The sequence below is a fragment of the Ahaetulla prasina genome, chromosome 3 (assembly GCF_028640845.1).
Source record: "Ahaetulla prasina isolate Xishuangbanna chromosome 3, ASM2864084v1, whole genome shotgun sequence".
Lineage (NCBI taxonomy): Eukaryota > Metazoa > Chordata > Lepidosauria > Squamata > Colubridae > Ahaetulla > Ahaetulla prasina.
This window is the reverse complement of record NC_080541.1, coordinates 69003326-69026711: the sequence shown is the minus strand read 5'-3', so window position 1 is coordinate 69026711 and position 23386 is coordinate 69003326. Positions and strand designations below refer to the sequence as shown.

The 23386-nt window shown below is 40.0% G+C and overlaps 1 protein-coding gene across 2 annotated transcripts; it reads right to left on the bottom strand.

The window, feature by feature from the left end:
• Positions 1–20357, bottom strand: CNDP2 (carnosine dipeptidase 2). 2 transcript variants are annotated; one of them, XM_058177474.1, is made up of 12 exons: positions 20219–20357; positions 17309–17401; positions 15109–15252; positions 13108–13270; positions 9088–9176; positions 7522–7722; positions 6414–6498; positions 4092–4252; positions 2184–2348; positions 1421–1562; positions 904–1051; positions 1–728 (listed from the first exon to the last, which is right to left on the bottom strand). In XM_058177474.1, the coding sequence occupies exons 2-12, from the start codon at positions 17369–17371 to the stop codon at positions 659–661; spliced, it is 1431 nt and encodes a 476-aa protein (XP_058033457.1). In that variant the 5' UTR covers positions 17372–17401; positions 20219–20357; the 3' UTR covers positions 1–658. The 2 variants fall into 2 exon arrangements, with proteins under 2 accessions (XP_058033457.1, XP_058033456.1); XM_058177473.1 differs by lacking the exon at positions 20219–20357 and adding an exon at positions 19807–19924.
• Between the last annotated feature and the right edge of the window lie 3029 nt (positions 20358–23386).

Below are 23386 nucleotides of genomic sequence, written 5' to 3'. Positions count from 1 at the left end.
TTGATAGATCAAAGTTGAATTTATTTAGCAGCTTTTCCACATGGAGTACAAAGAATGCTGTAGAAAAATACCAATGTGTTATTATCATGAGATGTCTGCAGATTGGAAAAATCTGCAAATAAGCAACTACAAGTCCCACAGGGAGAAAGGAGGCTCTCTTTTGCTCTTTCACCACCCATGGCTATATTTTCATTCCTTTTGGATCCTTCTAGATGGGCTTGTTGTTTTTGTAAGTTCAAGTATAAGCTGTTATTGTCTTCCACTAAGATCAAAGAACTGGGCTCAGATTCTGTTTTGGGGGCAAGTCAATGTGAGGCATTATGTGATCATTTGCTGCTGCTTTCTTAGCTTAGATTACACAACCATTAGAAGTTTTCCACAGATTCCACTCATCCTTCTTTGTTTGGAAGGGAAGGCAAGTAAATTGGAGAGTTGCTGTGTTGGAATAATGCCTTGAATAGAGCACATGATTTTTTTTTGGAAAAGGAAGAAAATCAGCAACTATCATGTTTGTATAAAGTGCTCTATTAAACTGAGTGTCAAAATATTCTACCAGAAAAGGGAACAAAATAGTGCAACTTTTCAAGATTGCCGTAATCTTTCAGATCCCAAAGCACAATTTGCAAAAAAAAAAAAAAAAGGAAAAAAAGATTCAGATTCAGTTCTTCAACTTGGCAACTTCATAAAGGTAAGCACCCAGTAGCTTCACTCCCTGAATATAGTTGTACCTAGAAAAGAAACACCTAATATTAAATGTAGGCCAAAAAACCCCCAAAACCAAAACCCGAGCAATCCCAGCAAAATCTAGAATACAAGTGGAAAATCTCCAGCCTATGAGCTAAATCTGGCTCATAGCACTAGAGCTCCAACTTTGCGTAATGATAAACAATACATATGCTTCACCTGTTAAGTTTCTCATTCTGAGAATGGGCTCCATCATCAGCAGACCCAACAGGAAGCAGCATCACATTCTTCCCTGTTGCTTCTTGAAAGGTCAGTGTGACAGGAATGCTCCCTCCTTCTCGAGTCAGGTCTGGCTCCACACCAAAGACTAGGAAAAATAAAGGAGAAGATTCACATCCATCCTCATTTTCTTTACCAACTCTATCATCCTTGGTAGCTTCCAGTTGCGTTGGACTTTCACTCTCACAACCCAAAATTAAGTTCAGTTGTGCTCTTAAGACTATCAGAATTTGTACATCCTGATATTTAGGGAGTCATTCTAAAGCAGGGGTGTTCCCCTGGCAGCCCGTGGCCCGGATTTGTCACGCCCACAAAGGCAAAAAAACATCGCAATACGCCATGTGACATGATCAAGTTTGACACCCGTCCTTTTATCTTGATACAGGTCACACACAAAAGGTATTTTAGAACGTATTTTGATTAAACTATTGAAAGAAAGAATGAAAGATGTACTGACCTGTTTTCATGGCTCTTCTGCCAGCCATATAGTGGGGATGATTGAAATCTGACACCCAAGGCTTTCCACCATGGCCCAGCTTTACACTGAATTTGTTGGGGCTGTGCAATTCAGCAAATTTTTTGGATAAGTAATCTTCAACCTTCAGTAATGATTAAAAGCTGGTTATTTACAACAGCTGAACAAAAATATCGGTTAATTATACAGACACTCTGTTTAAGTCACATCAATTCCCTACATTTGGATAAATAAGCTGTTTCGTGTACAATTATGTACTTCAACCCTATTTTGCATATGGGCAAAGTTTGCATTACATTCATATTTTACTTGTCTTACACTATAGCATATATCAGGAAACATTCTAAATGGTACTGAAACTTACTGAGGATTCACAACAGTTTGTAGGCCAAGGCAGTAATGGGAAGAGGGGGGGAGATTTAAAAATCAAAAACTGTTTATGGGGGCAGGAAATGTCCAAGTCTGGATTTTTGTATCACAAGCTGAGATGGGACCTTTTTCAATTCTACCTATTTCTCTCACATGTAACCTTTGGATTAGTGCTTGAGATAACTTTACAAATCATGAATGCTACGTAGCATTCATCCAAAAAGTATTTGCAGAACCGCAACTGATATTGGAAAAAGCCCAAAACAGAGCCTGCCTCCCTAATGAAGGGCACAGCCCTAATCCTGGGCTTCTGTTGTTGTAGTTAACACACAATGTAAATTGTGACTTGAGCTTCCTACTTTCCTTTGACACATACCAGCTTAGTCACAACTTCAGGAGTCATGTCTGGCACTAGTCGGATTGAAAATTTGCCAATCACTTTTCGTGGTATCACAGTTTTACAACCAGATCCAGAGAAAGCCCCTTCTATGCCATGAAGGGATAAGGATGGGTACCGCCATCTGTGCATCAAAATCATTTCCTATAAAAAATATTAAAAAGAAGAGATGAAGTCAGGCATGAATATAGCAGAATGATTCAAGGCAAAACTATAAATCATGAACATGCGGCTACCTTAGATAATGATAGAACTGGGATATTGGTATTCCCCCAATGGCCTAATATTAATCTAGTAAAAGTTTACCTTCTGTTTTTTAGATCAATACTGAACAATGTGTGTTTTTATGGTCCAGATTTAGTAATAAGTTTAAGGGTTGGACTGATTTTATATTAATACATGATTATGTACATGAATCGTATTTTTCCTTCCTCTAATTCTTCTGTGTATTTTAATCACTAGGTACATAGAGTTTCTTACTGGAAATTATCATAGATGATGTGCTGTTTATTATATTTCACTAATTAAATGCACATGCCACATCTGACAATGGGTCTTTCAAGAAACTACATCTTTTCCTGATTCTCAGGGTAGCTGTGCCATTCTAGGAAACATCATGGTGGAATTAAGTTGTCAACAGAATGCTATCTTAACTTCTTGGTACCTCTTTAACGCAAACGCATATTTTCTTGAGACTGGGCAACTACTAGTACTCAACTTACAACCACTCGTTTACAGACTGCAGCTCTGAAAAATGTGACGTACAACCAGCGCTCACACTTATGACTGTCACAGTATCTCCACAGACACACGATCAACATTCAGACAATTGGCAACTAGCAAGTATTTATGAGAGTTGCAGCACCCCAGGGTAATGTAATCATCCTTTCCAATAAGCAAAGTCAATGGGGGAAAGCTGGATTTGCTTAATGACTGCATGATTCACTTAAAAACCATGGCAAAGAAGTTGTAAAACAGGCCATGACTCACTTAACAATTGCCTTGCTTAGCAATGTAAATTCTGACCCGAGCTATAGTTTTAAGTCGAGGGCTACCTGTGGTCCGAAAAATCCAGGAAAATATGGATACCTCCTCTTTAAGGATGCAGAGAGTGCAATGTGAATGCCCGCACTTGTGCCAAAACCTCTTTTTTGGGTTCAGATCAGAAAGAGAAAGCATCCTTACTAGAAATTATTTAGAAAGGCCTTCCAAATGCATATCCTTCCCCAATCAAAAGCGGAGTCAAATGTTTAAAAGATGGATTACAATAGTCTGTGTATGCAAGTGAAGAAATTTCAGAATAATTATACAATGTTATGCATATGTCTGCAGAAGCATACCTCAGAGTTGAAAGTCACCTTAGCCCACCAAATGACAAGCATGCTGATTAATGTTCAAAATGATGATGATGACGTAGGGCTCAATATATAGCAGCCATTTCCACAAATCTGGGTGTTTGTGGGGGGAAGGAAATGGAGAGCACAGTAGTACCATTTCCACTGTCCACAGAACAGAATAGTTTCCTCTAACCCAGGGGTCTCCAACCTTGGCAACTTTAAGCCTGGAGGACTTCAACTTCCAGCTTTGCTGGCTGGGGAATTCTGGGAGTTGAAGTCCACCAGGCTTAAGGTTGGAGACCCCTGCTCTAACCAGATGCCTTTTGGATGCACAACCTAAATTTTCCAGAATTGGCTGATAATATATGGAAGATGCATTCCAACACAATTGAAGACTACCAGGTTGGATAAGCCTGGTTTAGACATCTTGTTACCTTTTAAAAACCCTAACCAGAGTATTCTTAATTATGAAGTGTTAGGCTAATAGAAGTGACACATCATAAAAATCTGCTTTTCTTGCTTACAAAACTGGTAAGAAGATCCACCTCACCTTTGTGTCATGGAGCAGTTTTGTGGCTCCAACATCTTTTGCGTATTCTTTTAAATCAAAGTCAATTTTGTCATAAAGTCGCTGCTCCTCATTTGTGAGAGATGCCACGGTCTCATAAATGCCAGGGATGAGGATTTTTCCTTTCTTATCCACTAAGGAGCCTGTAAAGAAAGAGCCATATGCTATCAAAGGCAGCCCTAGAAGCTTGTTCCTAGTCATAAGTTGCTCATATCCACAGCTTCTGGCTTCCCTGCTGCATTCCTGCCTATCATACTGAAATGGCAGCTGCAGGGAGAATGGCAAATAAGGAGAGCTGCACCACAGGCAGACTGGCATCTACACAAAAGCTGCTGATAAAAGCAAACATAGCCAACATTCTGACTTTTTAGATAGGATTTAGAATTTATTTTTTTTAGACCTTAGACACAAACACACTACAACGCATGCAGAGCTACAGAGCAGTGCTGTTCTTCAGCTAACAGCCCTGCCTGCTGAGCAATCTGTCTTATAGCCAATTCAAGAAGGGAAAGGATTTAAGGATTTCAGGCTCAGCCTGGACCCAGCGAAGACCCTTCTTCTATAAGCCAAAGAACATGCAGTTTAGGTCCCAGGGTGCACCCTTAGCTCTAAGCTCCACCTAGCAGACCCTCTGAAGTCATAATCTTAATTAAACAGAAAGGGGAACTATAATTCTCCTTCTTTTTCCCCAATTTTAGATCACAGTCAATTGTGTCCAGAGGCAGAAGAAGCCACAAGACGTTTGCTGTAACTGCCGTCTCACAAATTTCTCTCTGCTCAATCAATTCTTTCAAGGCTTAAATTGCTGTCACCCAGCCAGATATTTCCAGTTATTAATTTCTAGGAAGCCTGGGTTTATTGCTGTGGGGGAAGATCAAAGGTTCTTTTCTGGACAGATAGCAGAAATTTCCTTGGTCTGTCTGGTTTAAAAACCTTTAAAACATACCAAAACACACACACATACATCCCTCCTCAAACCCAATTCCTTTCTGCTTTCATTATTTGAAGGCAAGAAATATCTGACAAAACATCAATCAATTCTAAGTGTCAGAACCTCTTCCAGGCCAATTTAGTGCCAGTCCAGAAGATGGAAAAGATGACCACTGGGGTAACAACCGAAGCCAAAATGTCTCTATAATCCAGCCCTTGTGTCATGTACTAATAGCATATTCTCAGAAGAGCAAAGTGGTAAAGTAGGAGCAGGAGGTTGTTTGCGTGGCTTTTAGCGTACACGTTGATGATGAGCTGACATGCCTTTGATGGGAAGCAAGTCAATCCAAAGGAATCACGCTGCACGCGATGAAACAGAATCTGACAGTTTGAGGCAAACCACTGCAGCTCTGATCTGCTCTCACCAGAGCCAGTCTCAGTCTCTTGCTCATCAAACAATAAAGAAACAAGCAAATGGGTGGGGGTGGGGATGATATACCAGGCTCAGTAAAGCCAAGATGCATAATAACTGCGTCATTATTATTCTATTCAAGGGCCCCCCCCACCACCACAAAAAAAATCTGGGCATCCTCTAAAATGGGAACTTTAATTCTTAAAATATCTGGCAATGGGCATAAAAAACGGGGGGGAATTCTGGGATATGAGACTCAAATTTGGAAGACACCTTGGTTGGGAAAAGCTGCTAGAATTCAAATTTTACCTTCAACCACCTCATAAGTTGAAACGACATTCAATAGCCTGTTAATAAATCTGTGCTTCCTAGGTCCAACAATACTGCAGTTATCTTTGTCCTTGGAGGAGATCTTTACCCTCTTGTTAAGATTCTGGTTAGTCCATCAATTGTTAACCCGGCATTATCAAAAGCTTTTAGGGAGGGTCAGGGATATTTCTTTTTTTCTTTTTCCCTTAAAGCATGACCACATTACTAACTCCTGCAATAGTTAATATGAGGGAGGCTACAAACTCTGGTGGCTCAACAGGCTAATGCAGCCTGTTATTAACAGCAACTGCTTGCAATATTGCAGGTTCAAGTCCCACCAGGCCCAAGGTTGACTCAGCCTTCCATCCTTTATAAGGTAGGTAAAATGAGGACCCAGATTGTTGGGGGGCAACAAGTTGACTTTGTATATAGTATACAAAATGGATGAAGACTATTGCCTGACATAGTGTAAGCCGCCCTGAGTCTTTGGAGAAGGGCGGGATATAAATGCAAATAAAATAAATAAAAATAAATAAAATAAAACTAAGGGAGGTGTATTCCCACGTATCAGAAGGCAGATCAACTGGAAGAGGACTGGTTTTCAAAGGTTCTGGTTCTTTTTATCTACAATGCTCCCTTAAAATAGTCCTTACCCATTAAAGCAATAAGATCTGTCATTGCTTCGTGGACCGAACCGCCATATACACCAGAATGAAGGTCTTTGTCACTGCATTCCACCTTATAAGAAAAGATAAAAGCAAAAGCAAAGCCCATTCAGAGTCTTATTGACAGGCACTACTTAGACTACATTTTTAAGGTTAAGTCAAGCTGCTGTAGCAAGAATTTTTTTTCTGCAAGTTTTAGGGAAGAGACTTGCAAACTGAATTATGGAATTGCTGCTTCAGAAAACTCCATTTTCAGTATCTTCTATAGGCCGAGAACATTTTTTTTTTTAAAAAAGTCAAATATACCTATCTGCAAAGCTGCTAGGGCTAAAGGAAAGAATCAAACATCTAAAAGCATTTCTACTATGTGTGTGTGTGTGAGAGAGAGAAAAAGAGCAAGAGAGTAATTCTTTGGCCATATAATTAAGAAATAACAAGAATGTCATGAAAACAAAGCCCAAGGTGGTAGTTTGAACTGGGGTCTTCAATACGACAAGCATCTGGACATTGAATTTAACTGTACCTAAAACAGGAGTGGACAACCTACATCCCTAGAATCAAAGAAGCCTTAGTCAACTTTCATATGACCTGCAACTTAATTTCAGGGCCCTCCATAGCCATTTTCCTCTGACAAAAGCTATTTGGTCTTTCAAAACAGCCCAATGGGTAGGGAGTAAGAGAAGAGGGGAGAGGACCTATTCATTTTTGACTCTGATCTGCCCATCAGAGTAGACATGCGACCGAAGAGAAATGGCCCATAACACACTAAAAATGCTTCCCACCTCTGATATAAGAACTTTCCAGGAACTTTGCATAATGTTTTAAGTTCCAAAGACCTGTGGGAAGTAATATAAACATACACCGATGATACAGTATAAATAACATTGTGAAGCCATGAGGAGATATGAGATTTCGTTCGGTTGCATCCTCCTTTTCAAAGGGACAATCACTGTGCCAAAATAGTTGTTGAAACTTTGAACACACAACGGTTGAGCGAGGCTACAGTCCTATATGCACACTAATGGGGTGTCTTCAGCAAAGGGCAGCCTAATGATGGTTGTCATCTTAATCAGCTGTTTTATTCTTAGTCCTTTACCTCAATGAAGTAATAGCAGATGCCCCTGAGGCCATAGGTGATGCAGGGCTTCTTCTTGCCCAGCCAGTAGTTATCAGAGATACACACGTAGTCTACGTCTTTGAAGAAAGTATCTTTTTGTGCAACAATCAAGTCATCAAGGCCTTCAGAACCAGATTCCTCCATACCTTCTAAGCAAAACTTGACATTGACTGGGATTTCCTAGAAGACAGAACCACAATACTGAAAAAGAAGCCAATCGAGTTAAAGCCAATCAAATACTTCCAAAAATCTTGGGAAAACTCCATGTTGGAGAACTCTGCTTCAGGGCCAAATAAAACTTTCCAGCCATGCTACTGGCACTTTGTATGAAATGTTTTCTAAACAGGGGAGAGGAGAGAGAATTGCAATGCAAAATAAGATCCAGGAAAAGTTTAAGGGGAGATTATTGCTTTTTTTTTTTTGGCTATACTTTGACCTGGAACTAAATCAGCCTTTGCATATTTCTGTCAGAAGCAAGTTTCCTTCAATACTAATCGTTTTCACTGAATGCAGTAATGTATGTCTCTAATTCAGTTTAACAGTGATCTGAGCAATGATGGAAAAAAGAACAATTTCATCCAGCAACACGTTTCCAAAGCTCCAACATGTAGTGTCTGCCTGCTTTTTTTCTGTAGGACTGTGGAGAAAAAGAAGTCTGGTGGCTGAAATGTTTCTGCAGAGCCCAAAACAGTTGTTCATCTGATCCCATGGGGACTGCAACTGGAAGGCAAAATAATCAGCACGACTTGGGACAAGACAATAGTTTTCAAAATTCCTGGACTCACTAACTGCAGCCCTTCAATTACACTGTAGGTTGATGAGAGAGCAGTTTCAGCCAGAGCAGATTCAAGCAAGGCTCTTATGGGTGCTCCCTATATCTTGTCATATCTTAACTAAAGTCCCAAAGCTGCTTTTTCAAAAGGCAACTGGACTTTCTGGTTTTTCTTTGAAGAAATTTCACTTCTCATCCAAGAAGATCCTTCAGCTCTAAACAAGCTCAGAAAAACCAGAAAGTCCAGTTGCCTCTTGAAGAAGCACCTTTGGGACAACCATGACCTGGCTGGCTGAGAATCTCCATAGACCTCTTAACTAACTTACTTGTACTAACTTGTCATATCTTAACTAAAAACCTTGATTTTCCTTCTTTTTCAGTTGACTCCTTTTTCATCTTTTGCCCTGTAATCCAAAAGATGGAACCCCTTTTGAACGGCCCCTTTCATTGGTTTGGGGTTTGAAAAATGCTAGGAGTCACTGAAAACTGCTCTTTTCCTTCACTGGAAATGAAGCAAACAAGATCCAAGTTGGGCAGTTGTCATGCTTCAGGCTTCCAAAGGAGAGAGAGAATTTCAGTAAATAAATAAATTCGCCACAACACAGAAAGCTTGTCACTGGGAAGTTGTCCAGCCACGCAGACCTCCCTATAGTCTGGTTACAAAACCATTTCAGATATTTTATATTGTTATCTTTCTTGATGGCTGCTGTGATTTAGTACAAATGTGGAGTTTATGCTTTTACCATTGTTCACAGGACTCCTAGTGAACTTACCTGTTTGGTTTTCTGGTAAGCCTCCAGAGCATTCAGCCAAGCTAGCACTGGACCTTTGTCATCTGTTGATCCTCGGCCATATAGCTTCCCTAAAGAGGCAACACATTAAAGCAAGCTACAATTAAACAGAGTTACTCTACTGCCGTGGGAAGCTACAGTCTGCAAGGCTTAGGTTATTCTGGCACTGTCTGCACATCTCCCAGCTCTGCCTTAGCTTTAGCTACTAGACCATCTTGTCCTCGGGTATCAAATGGCTGTAGATGCATATTAATGTGCTCAGTGAGACCTTGGTTGCAAACAGAAAACCTTGGCCACAATATCCTACTTTTAAGCCAAGGACACAGTCTTTTGGAGGCTGAGAATTGCCCTTAACATTTAGGGAAGGGAAAGCTGCAACAGAAGGGACTAATGCAAGGATTTCATCATACACAGAAAGAAACCAGGATTTTCATTCTTCACTAGTCCTAATTTTTAAGGGAGTAAATTGGAAAAGAGATTGCTAAAAACCTTCATATGCCTTTTAAAGCAAAATGCCTCTGCTATGTACACATTCAGCATCTTGAAGATCAAAAAAACTGTTGGTGCACAAACGTTGTTCAGCTTAAAGTTCACTTCAATGCCTCCCCATGACTATTTGCAACAAAAAAATCAATTATTGAAAAAGATTCTTAACCCTGAGCTAAGTCCTTTGAACAGTTGAAAAGACAGGCAATATATTATAGCAGAGAAAGATTACTGAGCATCTTAGCAACCATGAATCTAAACTGAATTGCAAGGAGAGGATTTTTTAGACAAAGGGTTCCACAATCCACTTTCGTAAGTTTTTAAACCCTAATTTGAATTTAATGACAAGCAAACGTGTAACATTTCACTGCTCAAGGGAAAAAAAGTGTATTAGTTGGCAAGGTTTCTATTTAGCATAATGCTTGCTTGCAAAGATAAACATATGCTAAGTCATCAGCATTTGACCTGAAATCATAAACTTATCTATTACTAGAACAAATAGAGCTGAATTAAATTGCTCTGTTAATTGATAAGCTTGGATAACAATGAAGAAAGCCAAGGTACATACAATATTTCTCCACTGCTAAAAGTGCCAAGCTCAGGAAAAAATAGTTAAGGGAATGGACAATAGTGGGATTCAAAAATTTTTACTACCAGTTCTGCGGGCGTGGCTTGATGGGCATGGCATAGCAAGGATACTGTAAAATCTGCATTCCCATCCCACTCCAGGGGAAAGTTATTGCAAAATCCCCATTTCCTCCAAATCAGCTGGGACTCGGAAGGCAGAGAATAGATGGGGGCGAGGCCAGTCATAGGTGGTATTTACCGGTTCTCCGAACTACTCAAAATTTCCGCTACCGGTTCTCCAGAACTGGTCAGAATCTGCTGAATACCACCTCTGGGCATGGAGTAGAAAACAGAAGTATTACCCTACAACATGATCAAGATGCCAGCTACCTTAACATGACCTTCCTCAGAATCCTCTATTCCATCCCTAATTTTTCTTTTTTGACCCAATATGTTAAATCACCACTATGCTAGAGAGTTTGGGCCCCTACAAGCCGCTTCAGTTAATTTTATTTTTTAAAATATTTTCTCTTTATCATAAGAGCAGGGACACCCAACCTTTGTCAGACTTTCAAGATTCTGGTTTTCTTCTCAGCAACAATAAAGTAGAACGTCAGTAGCCCTTGCAGAGTCCATTTGCTGACTTGGCCTTCCTCAAAGGGCTGACAAGCGGGCAGGTCATTTCAGCCACAGCAATAGAACTTAACTCTCTTAGCAAAAGTACATGGATCGAGTTACCAAAACAAGACAGCTGGGAATGGAAAGTGGATAGCACAAAGGGAAAACATGTTTCTTTCAAAATCTTGATTATGCCTAACTTTTCCATTACCAACTGCAATGTTTTTTTTTAATTAATCCTACTGGATGCAAGAATTTTTTCATCCACATCTCAAGAGAAAGGAGAAAGAAAACAAAACATTGCAGGTAGTTTTCACTTCTTGTCAACTTCAACTTCCATTATTCTTAATCAGCAAATTTCCACCAGAGCGGGTTGAATTGGCTGCTAAGTTATGACATATGGCAGACTTTCCCAACTGTAGCAGAGTATCAGCAGGAAACCTAATATGAGGGCTAGCCACCAGTATGACCTCCCTTGTCCACCCTATGTTTCACAGCGATTCATACCCATATGAATCTACAGCTGTTTTATGAATGAGAAAGCTTCAATTTCGCCACTATGGAGCTACAGAGCCCCTTACACGCTTTCCAAAATCTAGATATGAATATAAAGACTGGAAACCCTTGAGCATCGTACAAAAAAACCCCTATAGCTCCAATTAAAAGGTACAGCTTATTGGACTAGAATTATTTTTGCATTTTCTGCAGTGTGAATTTTCCTTTTTTTACCCCTAGTTGAACACACGTAGAAGAATTAATCCACTTGTATAGAACTGCTCTAAAATCCTTTTGGTTGCCTATACTCAACATTTATTACAAGCCTACGTAAGCCAGCCCACAAAGCAAACTTATCGAAGCTTGTTTGGAAAGAAGTCAAAGCGTGCTAAAGAGATACTTAACTTCTAAGATTAGGGCTTGATAATTAACCTTTAAAATTAGGGCTTGGAATGGCCTTCCAGATCTCCCAGTGCAATGACTCCAGCCAGCACAGGTAATGATAAAACAGTTTGGACACTGTACTTCAGCAGCATTTGCATAATCTTAATAAAAGCAGCTATTGTGCACATTGTGTCCAATTTTCAGAGAGACAGGAATTATTGCTTTAAAGATTGGTGGCTATAGAAATAATTGGAATACATATTGGGGGAAAAAGAACCCAATCACTAAGTACATGCTTGATGGACATTACCTTACAGATGACCCCCACCCTGTCAAAGACCTTGGAGTTTTTATATCTAATGATCTAAGTGCCAAAGCTCACTGCAACTACATAGCAAAAAAGGCTCTAAGAGTTGCTAACCTAATTCTACGTAGATTGTTTTCTAAAAACACCACACTACTGACCAGAGCATATAAAACATTTGCTAGGCCAATTCTTGGTTACAGCTCGCCTGTCTGGAATCCATACCATATTTCTGACATCAATACAGTTGAGCATGTCCAAAGGTATTTTATGAGAAGAGTTCTCCACTCCTCCATAACCAACAAAATACCTTATTCTACCAGACTTGAAATCCTGGGTTTAGAAAACTTGGAACTCCATCGCTTTCGACAAGACCCGGGTTTAGCTCATAGAATCATCCGTTGTAATGTCCTTCCTACTAATCACTACTTCAGTTTCAACTACAATAACACAAGACCTACCAACAGACTTAAACTTAATGTCAACCGCTCCAGTTTGGACTGCAGAAAACCCGATTTCTGTAACAGAATTATCTGTGCTTGGAACGCATTACCTGACTCTGTGGTCTCTTCTCATAACCCCAAAAGCTTTAACCAAAATCTATCCACTGTTGACTTCACCCCATTCCTAAGAGGACTCTAAGGGGCGTGCATAAGAGCACAAACGTGCCTACCATTCCTGTCCTATTGTTTCTTTCCGTGTGTGTGTGTGTGTGTGTGTGTGTGTGTGTGTGTGTGTGTGTATATATATATATATATATATATATATATATATATATATATATATATATATATATGTATGTATATGCTTATACTTCCTTGTTTCTCCTCATATATATGTTTATATATTATACAATCTTTTGTGTTATGCTTGTGTATATTGTTATGACAAAATTAAAATAAATAAAATAAATTAAAATAAAGAAATAAATTATTTGAATAAACACAATTAAGATAGTTTTGTCTCTGGTTTATGTCTGTATTTTCTGTCGCAACTAATTTGGGCATGGTTGCAGGTTAAGTGCAAAGAGTAAACAGAGAACTCAATTCAAAAAAATCAACTTGAAAGCAGCAACATGAGAGCAGCTTCAAAATTTATTCTCAAGATTTGACATATAGAAGCACATGTCAGGTATAGACAAGTCTTACCTTCTCTTTCTATCAAGACAAAGGGTTCGCTGTCCCAGCCATCCTCTAAAGCTGCAGGCTGCACATCCAAATGGCCATAGACACAAACAGTTTTTTTGCTAGGATCTGAGCCAAGTTTGCCCAGAATTATTGGAGGTAGAGGAATCTTACTACCATCAGGCAACTGCAATTTAGAAACACTAGGTGTCAGTGTAGAGCTATTTGAGAAATCGATATACATAGAATTATTTTGTACTGTATAATATTTACTGTAAAAAGGTAAAATGCAAAAGTTTTAGCACAGGGGTGTAACTTATAGTATACATGCATCCATCCAAATTTTTTTTACATAACCCCAGGATGCTGTCTTTTCACGTTTGCAAGAGGAGAAAAAGAAGGAACTTCAATCTTGGCACACAATCTTTAAAATGTCTACAAACTCCAATGTTATTTTTCTCACCTGAAGGATGGGTTAAGGAGAAAACTGGGGTGGTTTTTTTTTAAAGCTGAACGTTTGAGACCCAGACTTCATTCCTTTAACCCACACAAAATATAAAAAGCCTGGTCTTCTCACTCCAATGTCGTCGAGAGGTCACTGACAACACTTTTTTTTTTTTTTAGTATAGTATAACCCTTTGTTTAAGACAAGAAGGAAGTGCACAACACGCTAACAGTATCATTGTCTTGGATCCTGAGTATTGGCTTAGCCTGGTTATCAATGAATTCAGATATTATTTCTGAAGGTAGAGTCAGTAGGAAATAGATGGAAGTCTCATTTCTATGAAAACTACATCTTGAAGAGACAAAAAGATTAGAAAGAGAAAAATTAATCTTTTGTCTCTTAAACACAATAATTCATGTTAGTAATAGTATGCCAGAGAGAGAAAGAGAGAAAGGGAGAGCGGGGGAGAAAGGAACAGTGTAACCATCAATTCCTTCATCTCTCTCTCTCTCTCTCAACAGCGGTTTGTATGGTCAAAAAAGGCTTATAAGTCCATTAAACCTTCCCCAACCTGGCGTTTTCCACATGTGTAGACTTCACTTCCCAGAATTCCCAGCCATCTGAAGGACATCCAGGGTAGGGAAGTCTAATCTGGAGACTCTGGTCAGGAGCAAGGGCCAGGCAATTGCGCCATAAAAGCCTTAAAGAGAGAGCACAATAGTGCTCCATCGCCAATATGCTGACTCAAACACTGGCAGAAACAAGGATTGGGCTTGTTCTCAGAGGGGAAAGATAGGATTCACCCAGGAGAACAGGTTGAACCTGGGACTCTGAAGATCAGATACTTCGTTTCAAAGAGAAACTGCCTACAAGTGCATACCTGCCTGTCTGCCTACCCAGAGAAACTGCTTATTTAGCTCAGGCTCAAGTGAGGACAGGATGGCGGCACAAAGATGGACAGGGCAGATCATAGCCTGTCATTCACAAGACCAGGAAGGGCAGTACTTTTGCCCCCTCAAGCAGCAGTATATTCTGGGTTCCAAGCTAGAGGAGGGCCTCTCTTTAGCATGTACATAAAGTAAGTTTTCTTCCCCTTTTGCACTGCAAACGTCAGCATGCAGACTTCTGTCCACGTTTTCACCAATACAAATGCAAATACAAATGCAAACTCTCCTTCCACTGCCAAATACAAAAGCCACCTCCTATCCCCGCTGAGCACCTCTCATCTAGAGACACGAAGAGCAGAAAGAAAACTCGCTGCCATCTGAATGTAGTCGTATTCACTATATAAAAATGGCACAACTCTAGGCAATGTCAGTAGACGTCCAAAACAAATAAGCAAACAATGTTAAGTTAAGCAGTTTTGGTCCTGTGTAGTTCTTGGACGGGAGACCATCAGGAAATCCTAGGGGTATTGTTTAGACTGGAAGAACAACAAGCCAAAAAAAGATTTTCATACTGAGCTATATTATGTGCCACAAGCAGAGCTCAAATGGATGGAAACTTCTATTTTTTTAACTTATGATTAGTAGCTCTTTCTGCTCTCCCAATAGTTCCTTGATAAGGACACCTCTTCTTACCGTCTGCTTCCCAATATCTATCAGTTCAGTTGTGCCCCCAAGCCGTTCAATGTCCTTTGCAGCAACTTCCATCATCCGTCTGATTTCTTCTCGCTTTTCCGGCCATGCTGACACACTCTGTATTGCAACCCACTGAGCTAAACGCTATTCACAAACAGCAAACATGATGGGGAAGAAGAGTGAAAGGGGAAAAAATGGAATAAGATCATTTTCGTTAGTGGTGACAGAGCCATAAAGAAAAACTGCAAATATTCTGGAATTAATATAGAAGCCAGAATTCTCTTTAACTGTACCAAAGCCTAATGTTCACAAACCACCATCGGCAAGGATTCTTACTGACTGTTACATATAATACAGGCAGGCATGTTGAGGGCCCTGTCAGTCAGAGAATTCTGGTTGTGGCTCCTGCCTTCTGGAACTTCTTATCCCCTGAGGTGAGATCAGACCTGAAGACCTGACTCCGTCAGTGAGGGGAGCATCACACTGGAGTTGGCTGATAACTTAAGAGGCAATTCCCCCTCCCCACCCCATGCATCCTGCTCACTCACTCATCTTTTAACTATAATTTTTATTTAGTTTATTTATCTTATTGTTTTAATGCTTTTAACACTGTAAGCCACCAGAAGCCACAGCTTTGAAACGAAATGGGTGGCAAATAATTATAATAAATGAATAAAAATAAATAGTGCAGAATTGTAGTAGTTTCTACACTCACGTAATCTTGAGCCCAAGAATGGCATATTTCAATATAGCCCCCTAGCTAAACTAGCAAACGATTTTGGACCAAGTAAGAGAGGGGCTGTTTCTACCTAATGCAATAAAAGTTGTTTTATGGTCCAAAAAAATAGTTGTAACTCTTAGTTACGAGACTAAAGAATTGCAACCAGGCCAAAATGAGATCCTGTTCTTTTATCAAGGTGAAGTTACAACTCCATAATGTACCTTCCAAATAGAGTCCCTTTACGGTCATAACTACAAAATCCTATTCCTCCTACTTTTCAGCCCTCCATCTATTTCAGCAATCTTTTAAAGGTAGGTTCACACCAAGGGTTGGTTACCTTGCTCACCGTTAAGATTTGCAGGAGTGATTCTTCTAAAGATGTCCTGACCCGCTAGATGGTCATTTACCTAGCACCCAGGGCAGGCCCATCTGTGCTGCTCTTGCCCAATTATGGAATGCATTCCCTCAGGGTTTAGATCCCCACTCTCTGACTTGTGTAAAACCTATCATATCCACTATTCGTTTTCTCATTTCTTTGCTTCATACTTTGAAGTATTGATGCTGCCATGAAACCAAACTACTGTAAAAGGGAACCCAGAAATATTTGTAATCAATAAAAGACAACTTTTGCAGCTCAGTATTAAAATGAGAGTTCTTTGGTGCTCTCTGAGCTTGTTTTCTTGCAGATGTTTTATGATCCAAACTGGGTAACATCCAGTGGTGAAATCCAAATTTTTTTAGTACCGGTTCTGTGGGTGTGGCCTGGTGGGCGTGATGTGGCTTGGTGAATGTGGCAGGGGAAGGACACTGCAAAATCTCCATTTTCACCCCACGCCAGGGGAAGGATACTGCAAAATCCCCATTCCCTCCCCACTTCTGGGGGGAAGGATATTGCAAAATCTCCATTCCCACCCCACTGTGGGCCCAGCCAGAGGTAGTATTTGCTGGTTCTCTGAACTGCTCAAAATTTCCACTAACGGTTCTCCAGAACCTATTAGAAGCTGCTGGATTTCACCCTGGTAATATCCGTCTGATGTTATACTTAGGTTGGATCATGAAACTGCAGCAAAACAACCAAGCTCAGAGAGCACCAAGGATCCCTCAGGTTTGTAATTCTGCAGAGTGTTTCTGGTCCTTTCATTTGTTTTTGGCCTCATTAACTTTGAGAATGGACTATTCTATCTCCATCAATCTTGGGATTCACATTATTATACTATAATGACCAATGAGAGAAAGAAAGCTTTTCCTCCAAAGGAAAGTTCAGAGAATAAGCTTATTCCCAGCCTACAAAAATCTTGGAACAAGCAGAGTCAACTCTTCTTCTATGTTATCAACTAAGATTATCTGGGAATTGCTTTGTCATGATTGTTCCACACCCACTATTCAAGGAAAGAACAATGCAGTTGTGTAAACTCTTTAAAATCTTGTAGTTTCAAAGGAAGAGTTTATGGATTTTATGTTCTGGAAAGAGCTACCTACCTCCACATAAAGGTCTTGATGTTTGTCCACATATTCAAAAAGAGATTCCAGAGCAGATGTCATTTTCTGATGAAAATAATGTGATTGAGAAATCTAGAGGGTGGATTTTTTAAAAATGAGAAAAAGAGAGAGAAAGAATTTTTAAACTCTTGCAACAGGCTGTCTCACTTGGGATTCTTCCTTTTTAATAGTTCTATATTCTGCCTAAGCTCTAACCTGCAGCTCAGCAGATTTTAGCAAAATCATGAGGACTCACTAAAGGGGAATCCTTCTGTGAATAATGCCACTAGTCTCATGACAGGAAAAAGCAATACAAAGAAAGTCATTAGCTGTTGATTTTAAAAGCTTACAGAGCTGAATGGTAACATGAGGAGGTAGGAAACAGAATCTGCAGGAAGGCCATCTAGTTTATTGTCTTCACAGATCCCAGTTCTATTTCTCTCTGGCAGCTGAAGAGTTCATACATAACCTAATCAAGGTTTGAACTCTGAGATGACCTGGATTTCTTTTTCACAGATTCACTGCAAATGTAAATTATTATTCTTTTCTTCCAGGCAGTTCCTCTTTCTCATTTTCTCATTGAAACAACCTTGTGAGGCTGTGAAATAGTAAGAGGCCTAATTTCTGAATAAAAAAAATGCCAATGTATTTGGATTTCTTCTAATGAAAACCAACCAAACAACCGTTCCTGTCCTATTGTTCCCTTCATTATATCAAATTAACATAGTTGTTGCATTCATTCATTCATTTTTCATTCATTTATTAGATTTTTATACCGCCCTTCTCCCGAAGGACTCAGGGCGGTTCACAGCCAAATAAAACAGTAAAAAGTGCACAATAAAACAATAATTAAAAAACTTATTAAATATAAGGCCAAATTAAAATCCATTTAAAAGTATGCTTATATATATAAAAGTATGCTTATATATATAAAAGTATGCTTATATATAAAATATTATATATAATATATATAATACTTTTATATATATATAAAAGTATGCTTATATATAAGTATGTAAGTACTATAAAAAGTATGCTTATATATAAGCATACTTTTACTTATATATAATTTTTCTCTCACGATGAGTTATTGTTTATGTTGATGATATATACTGTTGTGACAAAATCAAATAAAAAAAAAGTTTGTACAAAGAATTTCAGGTAAATTTTATGTGCTGCCTGATTCCTACCGATAGAAAATATCAATACTAATGCTTACTAATATTAAGAACCAATAGTATTATTAATACTATTGGTTCTTAATATTAGTAAGCATTAGTATTGATAAGCATTAATACTTGTTTATTAAATGTATAGGAATGCATTCACAGACATCTGGCACCAGTGTAATTATAAGACATGTAAATAAGCATTTATCACAAAGTTGTAAAACAGATACTGAACAAAGTTTTGCAAAAATATCTAAGCACTTTTTGCTTCAAGAACTCCCTCAGCACAAATCTAATATACTCTATGTATATGAAAAGACAGAATGTACCTATTAAGTTCTATAATAAAATTATGTGTATTTGTAGGAGCATTAGGCATTAAGCGAGGGGGGGGGCTATAGGGGCAGAAAAGAAAATAGAGGAAACAGAACATTTGTAAGAATATTCCTATTTCCAGTTCAGAGAAAATGCCAGGAGGGACAGCAGAGTCAGAGAATGACAATGGATTAAATGATCCTGAAATAGCTAAATCCTGAATTCTTATGGTGTCTTTTCTGTCATAACTTTGAACAGTAATTGAACAAGTGATCGGCTAAGTAAGGACTCTCTATTTAGTGCACCTACACAAACAGGTAATTTTTCCTAGTCAGCTTGAAATAATCCAAAGCAAGGTGAAGGACTTCTAACGGAAAATCATAGACCATAATCGGCCATGTAATGTAAATTGGGAGAAATATCCAACTGAGTCTATGACTCAGAGAAAGTAATTGGCTGAAAGCCACTCAGCCCAGTTTCTGTGTGTATTGGAGGCTTCCAGTCCTGCACCTTAACCACTATACCACACTGGCTCTCAGACAGATGTTAGTTAGCAGCAGTTACTTAGCATGACATGCCTGCTTTTAAGGATCCCCGCCTAGATTGTCAATGCATTCTCCTTTCAAAACAGTTCCTGTACATCAGTTGACTAATATAATGAATAAACAAATGGACTGATCACCCATCAAGGAAGAAAAGCCCTGACAGGCGCCTTGTTTCTCAGTTAGATAAGACAGCAGACTTCCCCCTCGCGGTGTTGGGCTAGACTATCCGATTTCTAAACCAGGATTTCATGGCCTTAGGGATCTTAAAGCCGGCGGCGGCGGCGGATGAGAGCTGCGGCTGATAGCAGGGTAAAGTAAAAAAGTCCTTTAAAATGAAGGACTAAAGGCCGGTTCGGTCCGTCCCTCCTGACTTTTGCAGCTCTCGAGAAAGGCTGAAATTGCCCAGGCGAGGGAAGCAGCGGCTGCAGCTAAAGGGCCAAGCTCCACCAAGCCGCTTCCTCCTACTCACCCTGCGGTTCAGGGCTGGCTTCCAGCGCCGGGGGCAGGAGCCACGACTCAGGAAAGCCCTACAGGCTCTAGAAAAAGTGAGGGCTACAGCCATGGCCGATCCTGCCCGGCGGCTGCAAAACGGCGGCTGCAAGAAAGGCCCGGGCGTGGGAAGGAAGGCGGGGGGTGGGGGGGAGCGCGCCGGGTAGGGAAGAGAGGCAAATCCCCTGCGGCTCCTCCTTGCTGCCTCCCCTGCTGGGAAACTGGGAAGCAGCCGGGATGCCCGGCAAACTTTGCCAAGTCGGCAATGAAGGGGCCAAGCAAGGTGGGCACGGGACGCCGACATCTACAAGCCGGCGCCCACCCACCCACGCTTTTGCTTTTTTTTTTGCCTTCGTCCGTGGGCATTGGCGCGCGGCGGGTCTGCTACTTACTGTGCGTTGTGCCACTCAGACGGATAAAACCCCTCGCGAAAGCGGGTAATTTTCTTAGGTGGAAAGCTCAGAAAGGGCGTTAGGAGAACCCAGCGTGGAGCTTAAAGCCTCTTGCTAAGGCCGCCCCTTTGGAATTGCGCGAAGACCAATCAGCGGCCTTCCGGACGACTCGGCTTGGCCCTATTGGTCGCGCCGGGCGGAGGAACCCAGGAAGTGAAGGGAGGCGTGGATGAAGGGTGGGACAGCGAAGACCGAAACTGAGATTCAGCCGGCCAAAGGGGATTGTAATCATAGCTTTGCCTCTTTCAAAGCGAGGCTCTCCTTTGAAGGGGATGTGGGGTCACCTGCTCTAGCTAGGATTTTCTTCTTGTACCGCTTGCGGTTGAATAAATAATAGTCCAGAAAAATGTAGAAATTGCCAAAGGCGTTTCAATCCTATAATTGGTTTAAGCTTACTTTATAAGGGTTTAATTATCGTTACAAAGGAGGAGAAAGATGCTAAAAAAACAACACACAGGTTCATGCTAAAAAAGAGAAACATCAGCTTTATAAATGTGTGTTGCTTCGTGTCCTCTGCTATATTAAACAGCTACAGAATAGGCGAATAGTTTGGAAAACAAGAGTGAAAAATGAAGACTCAGAATACAGCCTGGGGCTTGCTTGGTTTTGACCTCCTGGACCTTTTGAAAATTGAAAGGTTTGCCTGTGCTTATGCAAACTTCTCTATACCTTATTCCTTCACTGTTTTTCAACATAGAATGCCATATCTTAACCATTGTATGTGTTACTTAAAGCAGGGGTCGCCAACCTTTCGGACCTCAGGGAACACTAAATTCAAAATTTTAAATTCCCCTGACCACTAAAATGAATTCTTTAAAAAGATAAATAGTATTTAGTGCTATATAAAAAATGCAACTAATTTTTCTGTGGACCATCAAAAAATTTTCATGGACCATCAGTGGTCCACAGACCACCAGTTAGTGACTGCTGATTTAAAGTATGTGGTTTTAGGGAGGGTCAGAACTCCCTAGAGCAGGGGTGACAAACTCGATTTCATTGAGGGCCACATCAGGGTTGTGTTTGACCTGGGGATGGGTAGGTGTGGCCAGCTTGACATTACTCCTGTCGGGGCCCCTGTGGTGGCCTGAGCGCTCTGCCAGCGAAAACAGGCTCCCGAGCTCCGTTTTTGGCTGCCACGGCCTCCTGCAACCCTCTGCCAGTGAAAACCCTGTTTCCAGAGTGGCCCCTCAGACCAGATCTAAGTATCCTGCAGGCCGGATCCGGCCCCTGGGCATTGAGATACCCCTGCCCTAGAGAGTTGCCAAATGCTTCAGAAAAGGATCAAAAAAGGTATGCAAGCCCCAGAGTTAAGTTTTGACAGTGCTCTTCCTTTCACAAAGTGAAGTGTCTCAGGCAAAGCAGGAAGCAAATCCAGAGTCAGTTTTTAGAATGCTTCCATTTTAATGATTGTCCATCTACAACAGGAGCACTGTCAGAACACCTCCAGCCTGCAATGTAAGGTTTAGTCTTGCTCACATAAAGCAGGGGAAGTGGAACCTGAAGATGATGCTCAGCACACATCAAACCTGATAAAATATCCAAACAGGCTCTGATTTTCACATAACATAACATAACAAAAGAGTTGGAAGGGACCTTGGAGGCCTTCTAGTCCAACCCCCTGCCTAGGCAGGAACCCTACACCATCTCATCTCATCTTTATCTAGGCAAACCTGAGAGCAAAGCCCCAAGTGAGTTTTGGGAGATGACTAAACCTACTGGATCTAGCCATCTCTCAAAACTATCTGCCAATCACAGCAATTTTATTTATTATTCTGCTTTTGGTCATTAATTTACTTATTTAACTTTACTCATGCAAATTATTTTAACAGATTGCAACTCCCCATGTTGGAAATAAAAATACTAGTAGTAGAAATAGCCTGGAACAACTATTTAGCCACTTATATCATCGTGAGAATGGAATACATTAGTACAACAATGCAACAGCAGTCTGGAAGGTAAGGGAAAACCATTGCACTATATTTTCCCAGGTTGAGAAAAAAAAATGAACCTCAGTGGCTGAAATAGCACTAATGGTTACCAACCTTTGGTAGGAGGCTGCACTAAAAGAACAAGATTTAACACTACAGTAACTATGAATTATTGTGTAGTCAGCTCAATAGCACTTGTGGTTGACAGTCTTCAATTTCCAGCAATCTCGATCATCTACCCTTTACATAATGGATACACCTCTGCCCAGAATCCTAATAATAAAAAATAATGACTGTAACAGTGTAGCATTATTATATTTAATAACATAGATTAATGGGCTTCACTGTGTTGATGGCCATTTGCTTAGGTGGCTTCAGAAGACAATTGGACGATTCATAAAAGATTCCTATTAAGGATGACATTTAATCCACCCTTTACCATAGCCAGATTTTAGAACACTAACACTTTACAGAAAAATAGCAACAAAATAGAATAGAATAGAATTTTTATTGGCCAAGTGTGATTGGACACACAAGGAATTTGTCTTGGTGCATATGCTCTCAGTGTACATAAAAGATAAAAGAGTATCTAGGGGATATTCTTTTTTTAAAAAAAAAGCACTGAGAAAAGACTAGACATAGTAGATTTTTGACCTGATTTACCAGGATTCCATGTTAATTTTTTTCCTGCTCATTAGTACTGTGTATAATAGGGATGTGCTCACATATTGCAATGACCGAATTTGCACAACACGCTGTCAAAAGGAAACAGAAACATGACTTAGGAGAAGAAGTTTCCAGGCTAAAGAAAATCTAATTTGATAGTTTTCTTTCCAATTCCCCCCCTCCGCTCAAACAATCAGAGAATCAGTAATCCATAGTCACCTGTAACATGGGAAACAATCAGATCTTGTATCTTAAAAGAAGTATTCGAAACAAAGAAAGGGCTCATCTATCGTGCTGTGCCATAATTTGCCTAATATTGTTGACTGATTGAATTTCTGTATCCACTAAGCCAGAAACTGTGGTTTTCAAATTGCATTAGTGAGGTTTCCATGAACCAGCTTAATATTTTGACATGTGTAAAATGATGTTTGTCTCGATAGTTATATATTATAATAGGTTATGATTAAAAATCAAAACCAAAACTTCATTGTGTGATGACTAGAAGAAGCCAGAA

Bases quoted from the DNA above. Each gene is read 5' to 3' on its own strand.
- CNDP2 (XM_058177473.1), bottom strand. From the start codon at position 19,899: ATGGCTGTAGCCCTCACTTTTTCTAGAGCCTGTAGGGCTTTCCTGAGT. The intron at 13,271-15,108 runs GTAAGAAGAGGT...TCTAAATTGCAG, and splicing joins TAGATATTGGGAAGCAGACG to TTGCCTGATGGTAGTAAGAT. The intron at 1,052-1,420 runs GTCAGTACATCT...TATTTTTCCTAG, and splicing joins CAGAAGAGCCATGAAAACAG to TCTTTGGTGTGGAGCCAGAC.